The sequence below is a fragment of the Lycorma delicatula genome, chromosome 1, assembly GCF_047948215.1.
Source record: "Lycorma delicatula isolate Av1 chromosome 1, ASM4794821v1, whole genome shotgun sequence".
Lineage (NCBI taxonomy): Eukaryota > Metazoa > Arthropoda > Insecta > Hemiptera > Fulgoridae > Lycorma > Lycorma delicatula.
In genome coordinates, this window is record NC_134455.1 from 249,298,148 (window position 1) to 249,325,006 (window position 26,859).

The following is a 26,859-nucleotide window of genomic DNA, read 5'->3' on the forward strand; positions in this document are numbered from 1 at the left end:
ATTATTCATTTAAAAACCATTAAAAAGGGAAAATTCTGAAAATTTATCTTAAGTTCATTGACCAAGTTAATTCAAATATTAATGCATTGAAGAATCTAAATATTGACTATTTAGAATTTATTGTAATACAGTTAATTACTCAAAACTTGAATTTAAATACTTTAAGAGGCTAGGAAAAAACATTGGAAAATAATGAATTTCCAAGGTTAGAACAACTCATTTCTTTCTTAGAATGTAAGCGAAACTACTTGAATCCACTGACACGATTCAATGTAATGAAAAAGTACAGCCGTCTAATGTAGGTTTTAGCAGCAAAAAATATGATTATTCAAAACCTAGTTCTAGTAAAAATGTATTTTATGTAAATAATTCTAATAATTTTATGTGTTCATTATGTAAAACTAGCAAACATCCATTGTATTGATGTGACAAGTTTTTAAGTTATAATGTTAATGAAAGGGAAAAATTATGTCTTAATTGTTTAAATAAACAGCATATTGTGAAAAGGTGTCAAAGCAATCGTAAATGTAAAAACGCTCACGAAAGCATCATACTCTAATTCATTTAGATAAAATGCTGCAAGAGCCAACAATTAAATCTACTAAGCCGAATCAAGCTCCTTCAGCTAATAGTTCATATTGTACTTTAAAATCAGAACCTAACAAGTCTGTTTTACTTGCAACAGCTGTAGTTAATGTAAAAGATAAAAAAGGTAACTTCGTCCAAGCCAGGGCCTTACTTGATTCCACTTCGATGATTTCATTTTTTACTTAAAGATTTGCCGCCAAACTTGGGCTTCAAACCAAACCTGTTCTCATGCTGATCAGAGGTATTAGTAATGTTGTTACTAAATCTAAGCTAAGTGTTGATTTAAATATTAATTCTAGGTATGAAAACTCTTGGGATCCTCAAGGTGATGATTTCATTTATCAAATCAAACCAAAGGATAATAATACTTCTTACAGCAAGCACTCCATTTTGTCATTTATTTCTTTATTGTTTTATCCTTTAGGATTACTTGCTCCTGCAGTCGTTCCATTTAAAGTGTTCATACAAGAGTTATGGTGTGCTAACCTTCAATGAGATGAAGTTCTTCCCGCTCCACTAGCTGAAAAATGGAATTCTCTGTGCTATCAGCTCATATCGTCAAGTAATTTTAAGATTCCTAGATTAGTTGCACGGATTTTGTGATGCAAGTAGCAGTGCATATGGTGCGTGTCTTTTCATCAGATCTGTTGATAGCAATAAACACATTGAAACCCACTTATTGTGTTCAAAATCTAGAGTTGCTTCAGTCAAGCAAATTCCTAGGTTAGAGCTGAATGCGACTCTTCTATTATCTCGTTTATTCAATAAGGTTAAGTGTATTTTAGGTATAAGATTTGATTCAATCCATTTTTGGTCGGATTCTAAAGTAGTACTTAACTGGTTGTCATCACTTCCTAATCGATGGAAGGTATTTGTCGCAAATAGTTTGTAAAATTCAAGAGCTAACTAAGGAATGCTTATCGGAGCACATTCCTTCAAGAGATAACCCCGCAGACAACCTGTCACGTGGTTGCATGCCGGATGCATTAACATCGTCACAACTCCGGTGGAATGGTCAGTCTTTTCTGAAGGAAGAGAGAACGCCTGGCCATCCAATTCGCCTATCATTTTTAAGACTCTGCCAGATTCACTCAAGAAAGAGGAGAAATCTAGCAAAACTAATGTGCTTTCAGCTGCTCTTCAAACAACATAAACTTTAGAACTTTCAAAACCATTTTTTTTTATTCGTATGAACATTAAACATATTTTCATATTGTCATCACTTCATTTATAATAATCATATACTGTCAGATCTTTCTTCAGAAGAAATCAATGTCATGTCACTTATCCGTCATGGTGAGAGGCATACATCTGCTCCTATTCCACTTCCTACTGGACATTTTCTAACCTTTGATCCATTAACTTCCTTACCTGATCCTGACGTTACCTGATCATGTTGTCATTAATGTAAATAAGCTTACTAGGTAGCAGCTTATACAAAGAATATTGAAAGACTTTGGAAAGCATGGTCTATAGATTTTTTACATTCCTTGCAGCAGAGGAATTTCAAATAACATTTGTGTTGGCAGTGTAGTTATAATTAAAAAAAGTAATCTTCCTCCACTGATGTGGAAATTAGGAGTAATTGTTGAAGTGTAATCAGGTAATGATGGACTAGTTAGTTAGATTAGTTGATGTGAAAACTAATGACACGGTAGTAAAAAGAACTATTAATAAATTGATTTTTCTTCCAAATTTAAATGCTTGTAATGATGACATATGCCATTCCTAATGTAATAAATGAGATTTATTTAACGTCCTCCTAATGTATTTGTTTATTTCAGTTTAATCTGGTTGTAAGCTTTGCCTGTATCAATATTAGATTTATTGAGTTAACTTTAATTTTACGTAATTATTTTATGAAATACTCTTTGTTTGCATCTTAAGTTTTATTTCATGTAATGCATCACAATTATAATTAAGGTAATCATAATTGGTGGGTGGTGTGTTCCATTCCATGTCTAGCTGTCCGGTACTGCGATCTAGTGGGTGCTAGCGCTCACATGAGAGTTCCGCTCATACTAGCATTCGGCGCTCAAATCTGATCCAAGGCTGTCACATCATATTCCGTCCGGATGGACTCCATTCTTTGTTCGGATGAACGTTAGCTTTAATGTTTTATTTAATTTTTTATTTTTATATGTCAAGTTATACGTTATGTTACAATTCATTTCATTAACTGTCAAGATGACAATTCATTAAACCATTATTCAACAAGCAACAAGATGTTGTCTTCATTCATCACCTATGAACATACAATCCAACCTCGTTCTAAAATCTACCAACATGTAAAAGTTAAATTAATTTTGGTTTATTTGTATACTGTTGTTATATCTATATTTTAATTTACAATTCATTTACATCATAAGAAAATATAATAACTAGAATAATGTTATAATATTTAAAATTGAATTATTGTTCAAGTGGTAAATAAAAGAATGATTCGAGTACATAGCAAACAAATTATACACAATAATCATAATATCAATGTTATCAGTAATACCATAGAAAATTTTCTGTTGAATAATTTTAACAATAAATGAATCTAGTCACAGAAAACTTTATAAATTGGTCTAAGAGAAACTATTCAAATGTCTAAATGCTATCAATTTAAAAGTAATTTGTGCAGGATTATGATTCTTTAAAAATTATCTTTATAGAAGAGTCAAATTGTAATAACTATGGGAATTTTCATATTTATGAATGGGTGTGAAAGATACTTGGGTCTGATAAGATGGTAAAAGAAAAAACTCACGTAACCTCCCCTTTTTTTACTTCCTTGTACAAAGTAAAGGAAGTATTGTGATCATAAAAATTTCAGATTTCAACGGAAATATCCATTTTGACTAGTTTCGGTGTGACATCTATATGTACATATGTTATCACGTTAACTCAAAAACAATTTGCCGTAGGATGTTGAAATTTTGGATTTAGGACTGTTGTAACATCTAGTTGTGCACCTCCCTTTTGATTGTAATTGATTTGACCAAAAATGTCAAAAAAAAGCCCAAAATCCAAAAAATTTGGATGGAGTTTTTCTTCACTGCAGTGATAAGCCATTGAGAGCTTTTCAATGATATATTATAAGTGGTACTTATTTTCATTGGTTCCAGAATTATAACTAAATAAAATTTTAATTAATGAAATATTTCGATCTTACAAAGGGAAGTTGGTTCGAATCTGAGTTCATTTCCTTTTTTTAACTTTTTTTTAAAAATTTAAATATATTGCTTTATTAATAATTATTAACCTGTGATTGTAAAAAAAACTTTTACAATAAGTAATAATTCAATAGTAACAAAAAAAAAATCAGAAGTTATTAGTGAAATAAAATTTTATGTACTTTTAAAAATGTATATATGAAATTAAATAGGCATACAAGGAAGTCATGTTTTCCTGGTGGGATGCTTGTAGTCTTTGAAGAAGATTTAGGAATAACCTATGATTTGTGTCACATCACCTACAATTACTATAAGATTATAAGCACAGTAATATTAGTTTATTTTATGTAATTTACAAGTAAAGGAATATGCATAAAAATGATCGAGGAATAAAAGTACAAGGATAACTTGTAACTGTCATTATTACTGAATTATTCAAAATTTTTAATTGATATTATTCTCTTAATTCTCCTCTCATTTTCTAGTTTTTAAATCAAGGTTGTTTTTAATAATTAGATGACAAAGAGTGTTTAATTAATTTTTATATGAACAAACGTACTTGAGCTTAGTCTCTGTCCATATAAACAACATTATGTTATAATAAAAAAAAAAAAAAATTAATAAGTTTTAATCTTTAAAACAAAATAAACAGTAAAAATTAATTTTATTAATCATCCTATCACTGAAGTACAAAAAATATAATCTACATCAAGTGTACTGTCAAAGCAGTACCTTAAGGTTTTTCTGGATGTAAGAGTTATAAATTTCTTTCTAAAACTCTGAATTACCAGAGATGGGATGTTTTGTTCAATCAGTTCACATTTTAGGAAGTAGTAGTAGTAGTAGTATGATTATATTAATATAAAAGTTGTTAGATCATAAAAGATTATGAGGCAACTCTTCATTTTGTGCATTCATATTCATAATCAGGATTCTATTAATAAAAAATAAACAGAAATTCCTCCCCTTTTCATGTACTTTTTTCTTCCTTTTGTATGAGGGTGCATTACACCCAGATAGATTGGGTTAAGATAGACCTACACCATGAAACTTACACCACAACTTTTTTTATTGTACTTTTGATAAAACTACAATCTTTTCAATTTTGTACAAAATTGAAAAAAATTTACACAATCTGCCTTCATAAAATTCTTGTCTTATTATTTCTCAGTTATGCAGTGATATTTACTGATCATCTCAGCTGCATGAGATTATTATAGCAAGATATAAAATAAAATAAAAGTGGACTACATAAAAATAAATATAATACAGGTGATTCAAAAAAATGAGTACACACTTTGAACCGTCATAGGAAATTTATTTTCCTACCTATGGCTAAATTTCTGGGAAAAGTAAGGCTACAGTCAAATTTGAAACATAAGTGTACATCCTGGTCAAACTGAATATTCCAAATGGTGATTAATGTAATGTTCAAAATAGTGGCCTTCACCATCGATATATTTCTGCGTATGAGTTCCAACTGATTCAGTAGCTCGTACCAAAATGTCCAATGAGATTTCATAAACAGAAATTCCATGAGATTAAAGTACTCTTTAATCTCATTCCAAAGTATGTCCCGGTTACACGGTACACTTCATCTTTTACTGTGCCCCATAAAAAAAATTGAGTAGTGTAAAGTCTGGAGAGCTTGCAGGAAATTTAATTGATCCCCTGCGTCCTATCCACTAGCCTGATACATTTTTATCCAGGATTGCGCTTCGCCACCTTGTTGGTAATAACACCTGTCATTTCTGTATATTGCATGAATGGAAGTGAAAATGATATCAGCAACCATTGTTAAGTAGTTTTCTCCAGTTACTGTATTTTCAAAACGGAAAGGCCCAATGAGTTCCTTAGGAGACAAACTGCACCACACATTAACATCAGGCCTTTTTAATGGTAATGTGGGGATTACCTTCATTCCAGTACACACAATTTATTGACAGTTCCATTATGTTGGTGATTCATTCAACCAAACAATGCTATCCATAAATTCTGGTTCATATGTAACCATCCCCTGAACCCATTCACAAAATTGTAACTGCAATCTGGATCATTGTTACTTAGCTGTTGCACCAGCCTTGGAATGTACACATGTAACTTGCCTTTCTTCAGAATGCATCATACTCTACTGTATTAGCACTTACACCACTCTTATGATCCTTGCTTAACACACTTAGTGGTGAATGCTGAAACAGTTCCAGTATCACATCTGAGGATTCATCACTTATAGCTGTACAAGGTCACCCTGATCAGCCTTTCTACACGTCACACACTTTTCCATGAATCTTGAATTTGTCTCGTAAACATGTGAAGGACACCATTTGGAACATTCAGTTTGACCAGAAATTACATTTGTTTTTCAAATAGGATTGTAGCCTTACTTTTCCCAGAAATTTAATCTTGTAAGTAGGAAAATATATCTTCTATGACAGTTCAAATTGTGTAAACATTTTTTTGAAACACCTGTATATATGTTCAATCCATAAAGGATGTGTCATGGTTTTTAGTAGCTACAAATATCTATGTTAGCTGTAAAAATTAGTGGGTAAACACAGAACTGCTTACTGGTGTTTCACATACTTCATGTAGTTATTACAAAATTATCTTGACTTTTCAAAATTGCACCTTTTTTTGTTATCACTTTTAAACTAAGTGAGACTTAAATGTATTAATTTCAAATAAATATTTGTTTTTGCAGATATCAGTTAGAAAAGTAATTTACTTGTGTAAATAAACAATGTTTTCTTACCTTATTTTTACAAGTTTCAACTTCTTATGCAAGTCTGCCAGAAAAAGGTGGATCTATCCATACTAAAAAAGTTGAGGGCTGCAGCGATGTAGATTTTTAAAGAGAAGAAAATTGAAACAATTTCTACATTTACTTACAAATTATTTTCAATTTCATAGTGTCTGTGACTGACTGAAAACACAGATGAAAGAAACAAAGTTTGTGATGTAAATTTTCAACTTATTATTTGAATAATTTTGTTCTGAGCAATCTGGAAAGTTTAAGCCAGGTATACAGGTTAAAGTGAGCTTTGAAATAGATTGCTAGTATTTATTTCAGTTGTCTAATAAACACTTAAAATCTACGCATTTAGAACAAATTTATCTTACTTGATATGATGATTTTTCCATCCAGTCTAAGGTAACAGTACAAATCTTATTTGGAAAGGGGCAAATTTTATTTTTAAACAGCATTTGAATGTCTTTGTGTAACTTCTGGTGATCATCGAAAGTAAAATCGTAAAAGTGTTGAAAATCTAAGATGACTATTTCTTTTTTGTTTTCTGCTAAAAATTCTGAAAGTTCATTTAATCCACCATTAATATGTTGGCAGTATAAACCATGTGTAAAGTAAAATTTATCATCTTTATCATTTTTTGCTACTCTCAGATCAAAATACCTGTCAAACAGTATATATACAAGTTTTGATAAACAGTGTTTTAAAACCAATTTAACATTAAGCATACTAAAGTGTGTTAGTAAAATAGTAACATTCATTTTCTACCTTTTCAACTGAAAACATGTAGTTTCTGGAGAATTTATATCTACTATCTGGAAGTTATGTGTTCTTTTTACAAAGGTTACTTCTACAGAGAATTCAACTTAAAAGAGGTTGCATTACTTTCTTTAGTCTATAAAAAATAGTTTATTGACAAACACTTAACATAATAATTTAGAGAAGGTGTTAAAAATGATTCCATCAACTTCTATGCACTTGTCAACATGTTTGACCATGTACCTGGCTACGTTTTTTTAGCTGTACCCTGTCTATTTCCTGGATGTCATTGGTAATGTTTGTTTTAAATTACTGCAGAATGTGTATTTTATAAACAATCTCTTTAAAGTAACCCACAGAAAGAAGTCTGTCTAGTCAGATCAGGAGATCTTGGTGGCTACATTCCTTTAGAAATGATTCTTCCACCAAAAAAAAATCCTGCAGCATCTGCATAGCAGAGGGGAGCTGTATGGCAAGTGGCACTATTCTGTTACAACCAGCAGTCACGCTCAAACTTCTGTAGTAAAGCTATGAACTGTTGGATAATTTCTTGATAGATGGCAGCATCTTTTTGTTTTTTAAAAAAACAGGATCCTACTTATTCGTTCCCTTGAAACCACACTACATAACCTATTTTTTGTGGATGTAGGAGAGATTCGTTCCCTTTAAACCACACTACATAACCTATTTTTTGTGGATGTAAGAGAGATTCAAAGAAAATATGCAGGTTTTCAGTACCCCAGGTCCAGTAGTTCTGACTATTAACATATTGATTATTAACATATTCTGACTATTAACATACCCACCAAAGTGAAACTACGCTTCATCTGTGAAAAAATCTTTTCTAAAATGACAGTGTTACCTCTAATGAAGTTTTTTCATATTTCTTCCTGAACTTTGCCGACACAAAACATGAAATTTCATCTCCAAATAAGTTACCATCATAAATAAACATTCTTCAGCAATTGACCACATTTTAACAAACAACAACGCATGATTATGCAACCTTATTCAAAAGTCAAATGCTTGACAAATCTGGCAAATGTGCAGGCAATAAACAGTCCTTCCCACTCCAGCTCTAGTCGCACTAACATCTTCCACAACATTTTATCTCACACCAAGATATGTATTAATTATAAATAATTAATAATGAGACCTCTTTTAAGTTGAACACTCTGTACTACATCATTATATAAGAACTGGTGTTTCCTGTTTCAATAACTAACTAAAAAATGTTTTTACTCATCTAAATTTTAAGTTTTATGATGTGAATTTTTTTTTATGGATAGAATGTCAAGCATGTTGTCAATGTCAGTGGATAATGTAGCAATGTCGAAGCCACAATGTTCATTATATTTAATAGCTTGAAAATAGGAACCCTTCTTTCATATGTTCTCTTCATTCTTATGCATTAGCTTCCAGTAGAGAAGAAAGATTATTTAAATTTTGCAACAATACTGATTAAGGTTTTTTTGTATGAGTCTATAGGTAAATGCTAATTATCAACAGCATGTGTTATACCCAGGTCAAATACACTGTTAACATTAAAGAAGAAACAAATTAAGCCATTCATATTAAATTATTTTTTTGTTTTTTATTTCTATACAAAGAAATTTTAGAATTTTTGTCAAATAAATTCTATTCCTTCGATCGTGAACTTAGATGTTCCACTTATTGTTTAGATAAATACAAAGTCACAAACTAAATCACTGAGTTCTACTTATGTAATAATAAGATTGAGTATTTGGTTCTTCTGCTATGAATGTTTTATCTCTTTAAGTTGGTGCTGCTGCCATAGTGTACTAGAACTTTCAACAGAGTCAGAAATTTCTTGACAAGAAGCTGGTGCTGTTTGACTGAAAATCTTAACCATGCACTACTACTGGTCTCACGGTTGATGAAACATTTGGATACACATTATTGTTTTTACGTTTTGAAGAAAAATCACTGATATTTGTTAAGGAAAAGTTGCAGTTACAATAATGGTTTGTTACCTCTTGCCAGATCATTAATACTTCAAATGGAGTTAGTTTGATGTAAAACTTAACGCATACAATGTGTGGAACCTAGGTTTTATATTAGTCTCCCAAAGGACAATAAAAACAGATTTATAAGCAGAATTCAGCAGTGCTGAAATTCATTTGTGTTGATTTTCATGCAGACATAACAAAAAAGATTAGAGAAATTTTACATTTGCAATTTCTATTCACAATGTAAATTCCCGAAAGAAAGTTTTAACAAAGTAAAATAAATTGATATGTATTAAAATCACTTATGAATAGTTAAAACTTCTTTGACTGTGATTTCTATAACTCACTGTCTTTACATTAAATTACAATGTACAATTACTGAAAACATTATTAGTTTAAAAATTTCATTAGACTAAAATTTTTATGTTAATTATGAACCGCTATAATATTCTTTGATTATAGTACATAAAATCCTATAAAAAAAAACAGCCAAGTGACACCATTAAGAGTTGAAGTGACACTGAAGGAAATTTGATCTAGTGGAATGACTCATTGCTGATTCATTATTTTGTCTATGCATGTTTAAGTTGATGTTACAACTGTATTTTTACAGCAGCATATAGTTAGACCTATATTATTCATAAACGGAAATTAAACAGTAATAAACATGTTACTAAAACAATACAGTTTATATGTCTTTTATATACTAGAATTAGAATGATGATACAGCAGATAACGGTGATGATAACTTGAACATAATGTGATAAGAGTATTTTGGAATACATATTCTGACTGAATATGAAAATTACTACGTGAAATACACACCTTTTTTCCAAGAATGAGTTATTAGTAAAATTATATCAGTCAATCAAGAAGAGTGTTGTGTTAAGTAGAGATTAAAACAGTAATAAAACTGATATGAATACCTGATTCCATGATTGAGTTGTTCTGTAACTGAAAGTGTCTGCGTTACACTCCATCCAATAACTACTCTTTTTGCAAGTGGACCAAGTTTGAGAAAGAGCCTCACTGCCTTTTCACAATCTGGAGCTACCCCAGAAGAACGATTAATAGAAAAAGTCATTGAATCATGACTTCCTTTATAAACAAAGATAGAGAAAAGTATGTAATATGAAAATTTATGTGAAAAATCATACATCATGATTAAATTTAGTTTCATGAGCAATCATTTCAAGCAATTATGCTGTATACATACTGTTCACTTTTTTTATGTTCTTATCCATGATGGTCATTGATGACATTAATTCAAAATTTTAACTATTTTAAACAACTCAAAACATTTTTAATATCTTTATGACCATCCTTACTGACTTGCTGTTTTCACACAGGAAACAATTAATGTTATTAGGTTAGTTAATGTTAATGTGGTTTTTATGAATTAGGCAGACATATCTAAGAATGATATTGAAATATGTATATGATCTGAATAAAGTCTGTTAATTTATTATATTGCTGTTATATGTTCTGTATGTGTAAATACATATTTATCATAATGATAAGTGTGTTAAGATAGATCCATTTTTATGTATGTGAACAATATTAAGGTTCTATAATTGTTAGTGGATTTGTGATTTAGACCTATGAAGTGGTGACCGAATGTTGAATATATTGTGACTTTGGGGGTGTCTTAAGTGTTCATAGTATCTATCAATTAATACATTTTTTATTGTCAATTTACCAATAAATACATTTTTTATTACATGTAATCTTCACTGTATGTGATTATTCAGTTATCTCACGCCAATAACAGATAGCATATCAGTCAGTGGTAATATAATTAATATAGTTACAGTTATAGTTATAGGTAATATAATTAATATTAACAGATAACATCGGTAAATACACAACTTATCATTTAACTTAAATTTATCAAAATTAAATAAAATAAAATAATTAGAAATACAGAGTGTTTCTGAGTTTATGGGTCCTCTTTTTTTATGTGGGTGTGTTACTCAAGAATTTGACATTAAGATATCGGATCCAAAAAAAAGATGGAAACAGAGGTGGTGTTAAAAGAAGCTCGAAGACGGCTAGCTCACCTAGGGTGACACCATCTACAAGTCACGCAGGTGTTTCCATGGCAAGAATTGAGACATCTGAAACGGCTGTTGGCACAAAGAAAGGACAGTACAAACACAGAGTCTACAGAGTTAGAAATCTTAATGAATGAGTTCGAGGCCTTAGCAGACATGATTAAAGCTAATCTCTCAACTACGAAGATGATGAAAGATTCTGTGATTCTTCTTCAAAATTATGCCAATGATTTGGCTGGCAGGTGCGGGAGATCGCCAGAGTAAGATCTATGGAAGAAAAACAAACTCAGACAGCAAGGGTGGATTCTGTGGTGCTTAGAGAGATCCTGACATCTGGCTCTGCTTAGGAGCTCAAGGAAGTTATTGATAAAAGGTGGCAGAACATCATTTTGTTCTGTATTTGTCTTATGTATATAAGGTGATAAAAACGGACCATTTACGAATTATGTTTGTAAAACCACTATGGGGGCGAGAAAACACCACAACGCAAATACCCTCCTGCCGGGCACAGTAATAAGAGAGATCATGACCGCTGAAATATTGAGCGATGTTGAGGGGCTGAGAAATAGAGGAGATAACTACGTTCTCCTTACCTCAGGTGATAATAAGGAGAAGGTTGATCAAATGCTGGAAGGACTAAAGTAGAAATTACAGTAATGGCAGACGCCGCACCTGTAGTCATGGCAACAACCAGGGTAGGCTGGGAATGCTCACAAGGAAAGTCCTTCAATTCTGGGCAAGACAATGAGGATTGGAGGTAACCCTGTTCTTATCAAGGAAAGATGAGAGACAAGATAAACTGGTCCCCCCTACTATGAACACAGTGGTTATCATGAAGGAGGGGGTCTCAGGGTCTCTCATATGCTGACCTTTTGTAAAAAGTGAAAGAAACTGAAGGTATCGACTTGGCCATGGACATTATGTCCATAAAAAAGGCTGAACTCGAGGTTAAGCTGTCGGGAAAGGAGGCCTCCGAAAACTTACAAGAAAAAATTTGCCGCAGCCATGGATGTTATTGCTACATAAAAGGGACCTGGATCCAAGAGGGTAATCTATACATCAATGCTGCAAAAGAGGAGGTCCTGGAGGCCATCAGAAAAACGTAGAAATGATAATAACATCTCTACGTCCTCCATACAGAAGCTGCAAGAACAAGACAGTTATCCTACTAGGTAAGGATGCCAGTCAGCTCTCGGCTCTGGGCCCAGTAATCGTCGAGTGGCATTCCTATAGAATTGAAGTGATCAAACCCCGTGAATATTTTGCAACGGGAATAGATGACTTTGAAAAGTGCAGTGAGACTGACTATAAATGAATTTCACAGAATTCATAAAGAATTGCGGATAGTGAAAAAGATAATATTAGCGCTTAAAGATGCCATTGGTTATTCAGGAAAAGGGACGATTTTGAGAAAAATAATAAATGAATTCGGTTGCAAGAGGAGAAAACCTGAAAATACTCATAACAAGAAGGTTCTCACTGAGCGAGATGACATAATGTTTAAGTGTATTCAGTATATGATTGCCATAAAAAAATTAGAACCGAAAATAGGCCGATAGTGTAGCTGGATGAATCATATATACTATCTTCTCATACTACAAAAAAAATGGTATAGTGATTCAGGTAACGGGCTGAAAGTTGTATTTCAAAGGCAGCAGACTTATAGTGCACGCTAGAGGAGAAATGGGTTTTATACCAAACACCTTACTAACTTGAAAAGCAAATTTAAGTGGCGATTATATAGTTCAGATGAAAGCAGAGAATTACTTAAAATGGACAGAAAATATATTAATTCCATACCTTCCCGATAATTCTGTGGTAATTTCTGAAAACGCACCCTATCACAATGCCATTTAGAAAAAAACTGCCAATTCAAAAAAAGAAGATATGGTAAAGTGGTTGCAGTGCCATTCTCTTCCTCATTCTTAGTCGATGCTGAAACCACAGGCAAAGCAAAGAGGGAAAAGTTAGACGAACTTTTACAAAATAAAAGGGTATGATATTCTTTGACTATGTCCTTAGTACCCAGATTTAAATCTAGATAGTTTGGTTAGAAGTTAAAGAATACATAGCAACTGATAACGTAACTTTTGATATCAAAGATGTTTTAAAGGCTATGTGAAAATAAAGTGACCGACATGAATGACAAAAATTGGAAGGTGTATTGTGATGAAGTTAAGGAAAGAGAGGCTGAATATGTGCGAGAACACATTATTGAAAATACTATGGAATCGTTTATTTCTTTACAAGATAGTGAAAGCGACAGTGATGATTCTGATGACGGTAACCAAGGAAATTCTAATATTTCTTGTGAAGTGAATGAAGTTCACCCTCTTCAATTAAAATAGTTTTATTTGTCAGTGACGACAATGTTGAGCGAATCAGAGACTTGATACAGTACGACCAGCGATTAACTGTCAGAATAATTGCAGAAAAATTGAATTTGAATTTTTTTATTTAAAAATAATTTTTTTTCTGCTCTAATCTCAAATTCCATTATTTAGTGCATAAACCATTATCTTACATTAACTTTTGAATATCTGTTTAAAAATAAATGGAACACCAGCACTCAATGAAGGAAAATACATTTTTGATTTGCATGTTATACCATTTTATGTGTAGGCCTACTATTTTACAATACTCAGCTTCACATAAGCACTTTTGTTCTTGCCAAATTCTTGCCTCATTTACAATTTTGAAAAATGCATAATAACGTATCTTTATGCAGAAAATGGTAAGATAATTAAAAACTTTTCAGTGAACTCTATATATATATATATATATATATATGAAGTCTGTAAATAAAGTAATGAAACTAGTTTTTTTTGGCAGCCAAAGTGGCAACACTGTAAAGTTACTAGTATACATATGAACAACTGATTAATATTAGGTATTAATATTTTTAGTCTACTGTTGCCATGTGAGATGTAAATAAACTTTTCGTGAAACGAGTTTTTGTTGGCGTTACAAAAATGAGTGATACTAATTATGAGCAACGTTGTGTAACTTTTTGTTAAACTCTGTGAGAATGCTACAGAAACATTTTCAAAATTGAAAAGGGCGTATGGAAATGACGCTCTGTCACGAGTTTAAGTTTTTAGGTGGTTTAAAGCATTTTTAGATGGCCGGGAATCAGTTGTGGATGATCCACGCTCTGGAAGGCCGTTAACGTCAAAAAGTGACAACAATGTTGAGTGAATCAGAAACTTGATATGATACGACTGGCGATTAACTGTCAGAATGATTGCAGAACAATTGAATTTGAATCATACCACAATCCATCAAATTTTGCCAAACAAATATTTTTTTTGTTCTCGATGAGTCTGAAAAATACCATTAACGTACGTACCCTCCATAAATGGGGAAGTGTCGGGACTCATACGGGTTTGACTACATGCAATTAAAGGCCTATGTGAACCTGCACCCTACCGACTAAAATTCCTTTCTCACTGTTCCTTCACTCCCAGGGCCTGACCTGCAGTCAAGCATTACTAGGCTACAAGAGGTGCCTTTGAGTTCAGGGGTTTGGGAGTCCCCTGTGCTTCATCGCTGCCACCCATCTATGTAAGCACAGATGAACGGCGACTCCACAGAGGTCTGTCCCTTTCTCCCTCGCTCTGCAGTCACTTTCTTCACCTCGATGTTAGAGCTCTTTTAACAAGTAAAAAGTCATCATGACTCATCAATCCTCCCCATTATTCCATATTAGTCTGCACCCCATTCTCGGTGCTCGACTTACTTCTTTTTGATAATACAGTAAGCACGCTGCTCAACTGCAGCCATGGCTGCAACCGTGGAATGAGTTGTCTTGTTCATAGTCCTTTGTTTGAATCTTCCCAACTTACTTGCCATTCTCTAATCATCAATTCAGTAGTCTCCTTCCGTATTCCACTATAAGTTCTTTTTTAGCTGAACAGCTCTGAGGTACACTGGAGAAATATCCCTGCAATGGCCTCAACTGCTGGGCTGGAGATTGTTTTATAAGCAGACAAAATCTTGAAAGCTCCTCTTCTGTGCAGCGAGGCTACCTTTTTTTAGTTTCTCTTGATATCCAGAGCATCAGCTCAGACCGGTGCTGCATTTAAAAGGACTGAAGAAGTAGCAGATGTAACGATGAGCTTTCTTTTACTGGGACTAGGTCTCCGTCTATAGCTCATAATCTTTTCAATTGTAAATATAACCTTCTCAGCCTTTTTTGAAGCCTCCATTATATGTGTTGTAAAACTGCACACCTTGTCAATGTAAGCTCCAAGGTATTTTACATACTTAGACCCTGAGCCTGTTAACATGTATACTGATCTCTCTGATTTTGTGATGACCCACCATCGCTAGAGCTGAAGTTTTGTGTGGGGCCAGTTTCATGCCTCTTGCTTGTAACCAATTACTGATAATCCTTATTGCTTCATTTGCAGAAGCTTCAACCTCCAACTTGGTATGATCCACAGTGAGAGGAGTGAGATCATCCACATAGGTGATCAAAGTATTATCCTCCGGGAGTTCCTGTCGCAAAATATCACCAAAATGCCAAGTTCCAAAGGTTGGAACCCAGCACCAATCCCTGTGGGACCCCTCCAGCCATACGAAACTCGACATCACCCTCTTCCATAGCCACGCTAATGGTCCTATCAAACAGGTACTTATTGATGGTAGTCAACAATTATTCACTAATGCCTCTCTTCCTGATTTCCTCCAAAACAAGCCACCAAGGAAAGACTTCCAAATACATTTTGAACATCTAATAGGACGAACAGTGGGATTTGCCTTGTTCTCCTAGTTTCCGCTGCTTGATTCTTAGCCTATTCAGTCACTCTGTTTATTGAATCAGGATTGGATTTACCACATATAAATCCAAATTTCTGTGGAGAAAGTCTCCCAGAGAGCTGTATCTCTTCTCTCAATCTTTTTTCTAGCATATGCTTGTAGAACTTCCCCAAGGCATTGAGGAGACGAATTGAACCTGAAAAAAGTTGTGCATAATTGGTCCCAAAAAACCTCACTGTTGAACAGAAAAACAACAGGGTGGAAGTGTGCCACAATCTTCTAGGGCGAATTGAAACTAATCCTGCTTTTCTAAAAAATGTTATTACTGATGATGAATCTTAGATACTTGATTACAAGCCAGAAACAAAACACCATAGCAAGGAGTGGCACACTTCAAATTCATCATGTCCCAAAAAAGCAAAAATGAGCAAATCAGAACCGTGCTAATATGTTTTCTCGATAATAATGTCATTGTCCATAAGGAAGTTACTGCCTACAGGACAGACTAAAATCAATATGTTTACCGAGAAATTCTTGAAAAACTGCGGAAAAGAGTTTCCCGTGTGAGATCAGCCATCAAAAACAACTGGATGCAGCATCATGACAATGCACCTTGTCACACTGCACTCTCAATTAATGAGTTTTTGGCAAAGAAAAACATTCCTGTAGTTTCTCAACCCTCAACCACCTTATTCACCTGTTTTTTCCTGTTCCTGACTTACAAAAAACACCTCTAAGGACACCATTTTGGAACAATAGAAAACATTAAAAAAATGTAACTGACCATCTGAAGGATATTTCGGTTTCTGAGTTCCAACACTGCTATGAAGAGTGGGAAAACCGTTTGAAGTGTTGCGTGGTGAGAGAACTGTTTTGTTTTCTCAAGAGAACTGTTTTGAAGGTGATAAAGTCTATACACAATTGAATTGTAAATAAATTGTTTATATATATATATATATATAATCAGTAGTAACAACAACAATGGCAACTACTGATGAAAACTAGCAATACACAGCTAAAATCTTTTTGGTGCAAGAAAAATCTTTGTTAAATTTTGACTATTTAATTTTAAAAGTAATCATCATGTACAACAAATTTTTAGAACTTTGTTTTATTTATAAAAGAATGGGTCTTTTCTCTTAGCAAACTATTGTGCGAACAATTCATACTTCAATGACCAAAAAAGCCTCTACTGATTCTCATTTTAGACTATATGTTGTAATGGCTGATATTAAGAATTACCTGGTATGGCAAGGTAAATTACTGGAATTTTCCTGATGCAATGATCTAAATTAGTCATCCAACATCTGAGATCCATAATGAGCACCTAATAACAAAAAGTTAATGAATATAACAAAAACAAATTGCTAGACAAAACCAAAATAGAAAAAAAATTACTAATCAAGTAGCAGTTTAAAATAATAAATAGTTGAGATTTTTAAAGGAAATTGAGAAATGAGTAATGAATAAATAAATAGAAGTCATAATATTTGATGGTTAAATTCCAAATGGAATGATAGTAAATGGAGGTGTCTAATGAGATGGTGAGAAATTCTAATATTTAAAATGTCTGTTTATGTGACTGGTTTGTGAATGTAATATATCTATCAAAAGAATTAAGTTTCATAAAACTGTCAAAATATACTAAATGTTTTGGGCAATAAAAAAAATAGGGCAAAAGTCAAATTATCATTTTTAATATTATTAATGTGTCCATTACTATAACATTACATAAGCAAGCAGAACATCTAGAAAAGATTGCTAGCTTTAGAGATGACTTATCTGGAAATTTGAGAGAGTACAAAGTGTGTATATTAGAGCATAGATAAGCAGTGAATGCTGAGAGAGAAAATAATAACTGATCAGACTGAAATCTTACAAACCACATTGCATGGACATGTTCAGAGGACGATTGAGGATAGTTTGATTCGTTGGCCAATATGAAGTTTTTGTGTCAGCCAGATTCCAAAAGGAAAACTGTGATTGATATGAAAAAAGAGTACTGAAATGGCTACGCAAAATAGACAGCTTTAATAAGATAATTGGATATACAGAGACAGAGGTAATAACTGGAGTTTGGGAAGCAGAAGCAGCTCTAGGAACTGTTAAAAAGTTAAGAATATATTTTATTTTATGAGAGGTAAAACATTGCGATAGTTTTTCTATTTTGTCTGAGAGTACATTCTAAGGGTAAGAAACAAATTAAAACATCATATAAAAAGCAGAACAAAAATTGAAACAAACATTTTGCAATTATAAAATAAAATTAAAATAACGAAGAAATAACTACATAACATGAAAAAACAACATATCAAATGTAACCTAAAGGTAAGGAAGATAAAATAAAATAAATAGAACTATTTTCTTACTTAAAGACCACAGGATTTACTAAATAATATAAGTTTCGAGGGTATGGCTTTGAAAAAGTTGGAAAATTTTACGTACCTTGTTGCAAATACTGTAATAAATGATAAAATGGATCGTATGATCACTATTAGGTTTAGGAAAGAAATCAGATTTTTCCAAAGCATAAAGTGTTTGTTATGAAATTGATCAATTCCACAAAAGATATAAATGATACTAGATGTATCTGTGACTATATTTACTCAGTAGAGACCATGGTGATAGTGTCTGAGAGGGTTTGGAGTAGGTTTCACACAGGAGAGATCATGTTCTTGAGATCAAAGTAGAGAAAACAAAAAGAGATAGGTTAAGGTAATGTGATATACTGAATGCAAACAGTATAAAGGAAAAGTAGGTTAATATGGATTAGATGTGTAAGGACGATGGAAAATGTTTGACAAACTCATCAGCTCTACAAGTTTTTACTTCTGTAAAAGGAAATCTGTTAATTATTCTATTTTAAATAAACTAATCATTACGTGATTTATTAAAAATAGAAACTGAAACATTATAAGATCCTTTCTCACAAGCTGAAAAATTATGCTATGTAACATGAAAATAGTTTGTTATAAATAAATAAATCATAACACATTACATAGATCAGATCATTATAAGCAAAATTATAAATACAAAAACATAAATTATACGAAAAAATTTATTTAAGTCTTATAATTATTTAAATATTAACTCTTGAAATAGTATTAAGACAAATACGAGTACATTAAGTATAAAAAGTTATTACAAAATAATTTACAATTCAGAAGGCTCTACTGAAAATTATTTTAAGCAGACATGTAGAATAATATGAGTTAATATGTATAGTATACACAGATAGAACAGGAAGCAAAAAATTTTTTTTTTTGATTTCTTTTAATTAGAATTATTTAAGAATTCATCGACAAGTAATACTGATTTTGTAAAGAAAATCTTTTCATGATATTTGCAAGATTTTTTCAAATGGTTTGGTACTTTCTCATAAAGTGAAGTACTGCGTTGAGTATGTGAAAATAGTTCTGTTACCTGGTGCGTGTTGGGGTTGTTAAAGAACCCCAACTTTTTAAAGAATAAGTAACTATTCTTTATAGCTAATAATAAATATCTAATATTAAAATAAAAATAAAATATCTTTACATTTGCACATTCATAAATATAAACACAAGGATAAATTAACATGTTTAATTTTCTAAACATTGGTCTACATGGGTACTAAATAACAATCTAATAGCACATTATAGGACAGGAATGTATATAATTATAATAAATATTTAATAACATTTTATTATGATAATGTTTTATTAATATTAATAATGTTTAATACAAATGTTTATAATTAATGTTTTATAAAGACTCTTTAAAGCAAAACAGTACAGTTAGATTTGTTGCAGATGACCTCAAGATTAGTGAATGAATGCGTTGATAGAGGGCAAAACGAAGGAACAGGCTTGACCTCACTACTAGAGAAGTGGCAAGAGAGATAGGATGTTGCTGTTACTGGCTGATGGATGTATAAGATCATCCCGAGCGTGAAAAAGTGGGACTGTTGGAAGCATGGGGAGGTTAATTTTTGGCAAAACCAGCTCCTGACAAGTCACGGTACATTTAATGCCTACCTGACGAGCAGGAAGAGAAGAGAGGATGCAGGGTGTGACTACTGTAGACTAAATGACACAATTGGCCACATCTTCAAGTGCTCCAGGTGGGCTGAAGAGAGATTAAAATGCACTGAAATCACCAGAAGGCGTTGTAGTGCAAACCTCTGGGATAAACTGCTTAACAGTGAAATCTAATGGAAGGAGATTTCTACCATGACCCAGGCCATTCTTCAAGTAAAAATGGCAGAAGAGAGATATCAATGATGATTGCTAATGGGTTGGGTGACGATGAGACAGTCTGGGCAAGAAGGACAACAGGGGACTCCTAGGGATCGCCACTACTTTTGAGATGCCCAGGACTATCTGAACTACTCATTGATGCCCCACAGGAAGTACAGCATGCCCCTGAGTAATTCCGAATAGCGAGTATTGGGGGATGTTTTCCAGGGGGAGGGGTTTTAGTTGGTGAGAGCCTGACTTTGCCATTTGTGTGAGCAGGCGGCAGCTGGTAGAGCTTTCCTTTCCTCCAAAAAAGGGAAGATTTTGTTGCAGGTGAAATCAATCTGATCATTCCAACCAACAAAACTAATCATCTAATAAAACATCCAGAAATTTAACTTTGTGGGCAACAGAAATATCCATGAACAGCAATAGTACATACATCTTCTTCAAAAGCATGAAAACAATGGTTTTATCCATATTTAAAGTTAGTTGGTAACAATCCACCCAGTGGGTAATTTTTCCAAATGCTATCATACTAAGAACACTTCTCAGAGATACTTGCGTCCTACTTTCTGAAGTTAGGACTTAAATTTTACATGTTTATTCTTACCAAAGATGAAATTTCAACTTCTTGTTTATGTAGGTAAGCTGTTACTAATCAAACGTAAGCATCTCCTTTAATAGCATAGTTACTAAATTTTTTCATTAATAAAAAATAACCAAATTGAATCTTTTAATGAAACTGCAAAAAATTGAAAATGGAATCGTTGAAACTGGAAAATGGCTGCCAACAGATAATTTTTTCCAAAAACAATGTTGATAGTTTTGTTTATATATTATGATTTTCAAGAATCTTGAAAGTCGATTTTTCATCATTTTTTCAAACAGCGACAATAACCAAATCAGCATTAATTTTCTAAATTAGGTATCAAATCTTTCTTAAGGAAAGGAGTAACAACAGAAGTCTCAAGAGATCTGGGAAATATTCCACTATTGAAAGATTCATTAAGTTTTATAGAGGTATAATATTATCTAGACTTCTTTTAAAATATTTGCAGTTTTTATCAATACCCCTTGAATATTTAATTTTTGAACTAAAAACAGTTTTAACTTTCTGAGTTATCAACAGGAAATAAAAATACTGATTAATCAACTAACCTGTTCAAGGCTTTGTTTGAAATAAATCAATATTATTGTTTGAAATGGAAAAGAAATTATTAAATTCCTATGAAATTGAATAGGGGAAGAGATAACGGAAGCTAAGTCCTTTTGTATTTTTGATGAAGTTATCTGACCTGTTATATTTCCAAATCCACTTATACTATTGAAAAATTCCCCATAGTTTTAGATTTGTTATTTGAATCGGATATTATAACAATCTTTTAGCAGTATGCATAACTTTAAGATAAATTTGTTTATAATATTTCAAATGATTATGAAAGTGATCAGACAAGTTATTCCTAGACATTTCACAGAGATTTCTTAGCTTAGAGAGCTAGATTTTACAATTCCTTCAGTAATTCATGCGTTTTTCTATTTTTGTTAAAACTGTTTCATTTTTACTAAAGAACAAGCTAGAAAAAAGCTTTCTGAAATATGTTAAGAAAATAGTTGCAATTATTATTCATCAAAGGTAATTTTATTATTTCTTTCCAAATTTGTTTCTGATAAGGTTTTGAAATTTTTACTGAATCTTTATTGATCACCCTTTTAAAAGAATTTGAAAAGGTAATCATTGTCTAATCGCGTTTTCACTAATAATTGAGGCAACTGCAAATTAACAGTTGTAATCTGAAAGACAGTAATATACACAAAAGTCTCAAAAATTATCTTTCGTTAATTTGTAAAAATATAGTTTATACAGGTGACAGAGGTTCTTGTAATTCTAGCAGCAATCGAAATATTTAGATATTATCAGTTAATGCAAGTAGGCTTTCCGTTTGTTTAATGCACAGGACAATCTGCGAGATGGTGACCCCCCTTCCCACAAAACGTACATAATTCCTTTTCCTTGCAAAATTTGGCCACACGGCCCAAACCCGAACACTTAAAACAGCGCGTGACCCGGATAAAGTCACGCACTTTACATGCTTGGTAGTCAACAAAAAGTCTACCATTCGCCAAAAACTGTCTCCACAACTCCGAAAACATTATGTTTTCGAGCGACCCCTCCTTTTTACCGGTACGAAATACATTTTGAAATCTTTCTTAAAATCAGCCACAGATTGGGGCGTATTCTGAGTGCGAACAGTTTCTAACAGTGTGTCCTCTTGTATATCTTTCGGTACGTCATACATAATCATCCGCGGCCGCAAAGGCTGCAGCGGAACAGTTTTTATCGGTTAAGACTTTAAATCTGAGTCAGCTAAGATCTTTTTCTCCATGTCGCTATCGTTTGCAAGGAACCGAACTCCATTAGGATTCTCCCTTAGACTCAAAATATGGAGACTTTGTTCTTGTGCATGTAATTGCTTTGCAAGTCTCTTTAAAGGCAGCTGCGGATACTTCTGCCGGTTTATCAACCAATACCACCTTCTGACAACTCTTGCAGCTGACTACCGTGTAAATCGATGGCTGTTTAGACTGTATATCATGACGCTCCATCTGAGAACCAACCAAGCCACCTGCTCGAAAACAGTCTACGTAGCCCTGTAGACGCACAGTCCAATGAATTAACGAATGCAAATACCGCAACTTCCGTAGCCAAGTTGAAACATAAGTAGCAGCCTTCTCCTTCACATTCCTCACGTTTCCAATATGCTCCTCAATCTTTGACACATTGAATAAGGCAGCCAACTCCTTCATGCCTTTCACAGCAAGGTCCTCGGTTAAAACTTGACCCTCTATGCAAATCAGCTATTGTCCGCTTGAAGGGGCGGAATAGCCTTCTGCCCGTAAGACGAAGTTGCACCGAAAATCTCTTCAATCAATACCAAATCGGAGTCCGAACCTTGTGAAACTTGTTTTTCATGCTCTAAGGGTTGAGACACACTTTCTGCGAGGAGCACCTATACTCAATCTACTAGGAGACGGAGCCATTGATGTCGACGCTTCCCCGTCTGACGACGTCTCCTTCCGCCTTCCTCTCCGTTTTGGAGAAGGAAATTCCTCATCCCTGCTAGAAATGTCATATAATTTCTGCATACTGTTACCAACAAGAGTTCAACGTACAATGAGTATTACAAGGAGAAAAGAAATAACACAAATATACGATAATACAAAAGAACACAATATAAATCAATGCTACCAAGGGCAACAAAATAAATAGTATTACAAGAATACAAAACAATATAATTATGATATGCGAAATAATCGCAAAATAATATATACAACTTCAACCATGGGTGCCGGTGTCGTCGGCAGATACCCTTTCCAATAAATGATTTAGAAAGTGTGCGCAGCGCCGCATGCTGGAAAAGGTAACCACAACACGGCACGCCCCCCGGAAACCGTAGACCGACCAGCCTACCCTCACTCACGTGTGGCGGTCGCTAAACTGAAGGAAAGTGCCACGACTGCCTACGAGAGAAGTGGCATCTGGTTCCATTTTACTCCTGAGAAAACGTACCGTCCACACACTTTCATCGGCAGGCTTTTACACAGAGTGGTGTCGTCGAGTCCGCCATCTGAGTACGTATATCGGCCGCTACCCCGCTTATTACTATAATGACGGCAGCCCATGCTCCGACCAGGTTACAGGAACGAACCGCCACCGGGGAGAGAAGGACGCCACCACACCTGGCCAAAGCCGTTACGGAGGTTGTACCCTTGCCGGCGCCCGTTGCAGAGGGCGGTTCTCACCAGACACCGCTGCCCATACAGCGCCGTAGCAGACTGCACATTGGCAACCGGTTTCCATCTGCCGTAGTACTGAATTCCTCGCTAATATCTGCCGCACGGGACCCACTTCTACGCCGACACGTCGTCTGTGCACACAGAGGTTGTGCCGGGTTCTCCCTGTGTCCAAAGATCAGATTGCGACCTGTCGCCGGGCCAGCGTATTTTGGCTCAACAGGCTTTTACCGAAGGGGAGAATAGCAATACTAATGAATGCCCTGAAGGCCTCCCAACAGGTACACAACTCCAGTAAACCATCAAAAACAGAAATATAATAATACAGAACATCAATGAAACAATAACAAAATGAGAACAACTATAATGTAAATTATAAGTATAACATCATAGCCGATAATGCCGGCTCGCATCACACACATCGACGGAGCATGCAAATGATAACGCGAACAGAGAATCTCCAGCCTAACCATTTAAGTCACACAAATCAGATTCCAAATATAACTTACTTTGTTTTGACAATTGACGGACACTCCCACAACTCGGCCTTTATATTTAATGTGGGGGTTTAGACTGTACGATAATTTTTCACTAGTACGAACAACGACTTTTTTCCTCAGCTCAAGGCCGAGGTCAGAGACCTTAAAGTGCGAGTACTCCAGTTTAAAAAATTAATAGATTTTTATTCATTCTCCTAATGTGTACATTGGAATCTGTTCAACCACTGAACAATAAACACCCCCCCCCCCCACAAGACCGTGTAAGCGATCACAGGTTTATAACCTTCGAAACTGCTTACGGAGGCTGTCTAAGAGCTCCGGATTCCGATCACTATAACCTAAGGGAGCTGAAGATCAGGACAGGTTGCGGCACGAGTGCGCAGCTGCATTACAGGGATAGGAATGGCGCATGGAGCGCAGCGAGAAAGTGGAATTGGTGGCTGAACGATTTGGCCGGGCTATCAAGACTGGCTGCGACAGAATCCTTCGGCGGCTTAGGCCAATGGACGGAGTTCTGTACGGTAGCCAGTCCCCTGATCTACGAGTGCCTGGAACCGTCATAACCTCTGCTTATGAGAGACCGTCTGTTGTTAATCGCAGGCGTAAACTTGAAAAAAAGTGGTGGTCCTCTGACCTTAGCGTGCTGCGCGCCAAGGGTTATATCGCATATCACGCAGAACATCTTCAGATGTACCGGCGTGTTCGTAGAAAATACGTTCATGCCATCAAGGAAGCCAAACTCAAATGTTGGCACGACTCCATGCACGAGTACAGGACAGCTCGAAAAATCATGTTACCAGCCAAAGCCATTGCATGTTCTGTACAGTGTTCGATGGTCAGACCACACTTTAACACCTGTGGCGACTTACCAGGCGTTCCTGGATACTCTGTTTCCAGATGCTCCGGAGGGTTAAGCAGAAGTCGGCATTAGGGCGGGTGTAACACCGTTCCCTGACGTGCGAGTTGTGGATCTCGTTTACATAGATCGAGTGGTTTCTCTAATGGCACCGGGATTGGCAAACTTGTCCCCGATATTTTTCACCATCTGTTGCCTGTCACAAGAGAGCCGCTTGGGACTGTTCTCGGGGTGCCTTACTGGGGCTGCTTTTCGATTTGCTTGGAAGGTATCTTTGGTGAGGGTGCTCTTAAAACCTGCAAGTTTTTAAGAGCACCCTTACCTGAGGTCGGCAGTTTCTTGGTAAATTACTATAAAGGTTGGTTGTGGAACGGGTCCGGGAAAGCATCAATGGTCAATATTGGCTTCATGGAAGGGGTTGGCACCGAGAATTGCGCCATAAATGCTTACCGTGGTGGAAAGCTACGACTGTAAACATGTTTTGGCAATTTTTATTGACGTAGAGGCAGAATTTCCTTCCTTGTTTTGAAATTCTGTCCTCTATGAGTTGGAACGCCGCAATGTTCCCGAAGCCCTGCAGGCCATGATGAGAGACTATTTGTTAACCGCACGGCTCTGTTCAAAGATGCGCGCCTAGGTGTGGAAAAATCTGTAACCAGGAGAAGCCCGCAGGGTTCTGTTCTTGGTCCCCTGCTGTGGAACCTGGTTTTTAACGAATTTCTGGGACTGACATTCCCAGAAGCGGTAACGGTCCAGGCTTTCGCTGATGGCTATCTCCTTTTAGTTCGTGGTAATTCATCACCACAACTGGAAGAAAGAGCGTAATAGCGCCTTGTCAGCTGCAGAGAGCTGGATGGACAATTAAAATTTAAAGATGCCTGTGCCCAAGATGAAGTATATGCTTCTGAAGGGCACAGAAAAATTATCGTACAGTCAAAATTCCCACATTAAATATAAAGACTGTGTAATTAGCCGAGTTAATAGTTCTTAAGTACCTAGGTATTTTGTTTGATGAGAAATTGCTGTTTAACAGTATTAAACAAGTACCGGCGGACGCCATCTCTGGGATGCACAAGCTTAGGATTGCTCGGAAGAACTACGGGTTTCCGGGCTATAAATTGTACATGGTGTAACGAGGTGTCTTCGAACGTATGGCCAATTACACGGCGTCCGTTTGGGCGCATAGGTTGGATAGAAATAGAGCACTTCTAAATTCAAGGAGTGCCCAACGTAGAGCCCTGATAGTATGCACTAGTGTTTTTAAAACAACCTTCTTTGAGGCAAGTGATTGATCTCCTATGAGGCTATGTATTGGGAAAGGCTTTTCCAATCGATTTAGTTGTGAAATTTCGGATGGCCATATGGAGACTGCGAAGAGGTAGGAAGGCTGAGATATCTGGGATGCGGTTTCGATCCGGGCCAGTACCGTAGCAGAACGATGAACACAATGCACCA

At 34.8% G+C, this 26,859-nt stretch overlaps 1 protein-coding gene across 8 annotated transcripts in view; it reads right to left on the bottom strand.

Annotated features, from left to right (window-relative positions):
• Positions 1-26,859, bottom strand: part of LOC142330196 (PI-PLC X domain-containing protein 3) — a 53,634-nt gene that overhangs the window by 13,831 nt on the left and 12,944 nt on the right. For 6 of the 8 annotated variants that reach the window (XM_075375348.1, XM_075375323.1, XM_075375366.1 and 3 more), the window contains 3 exons: positions 17,282-17,366; positions 10,151-10,322; positions 6,870-7,158 (listed from right to left, as the gene is read on the bottom strand). In XM_075375348.1, the coding sequence (XP_075231463.1) occupies positions 6,870-7,158; positions 10,151-10,322; positions 17,282-17,357 (537 nt within the window). In that variant the 5' untranslated portion in view covers positions 17,358-17,366. The remainder of the gene's footprint in view (positions 1-6,869; positions 7,159-10,150; positions 10,323-17,281; positions 17,367-26,859) is intronic. The other 2 variants (XM_075375382.1, XM_075375373.1) reach the window with 1 other exon arrangement.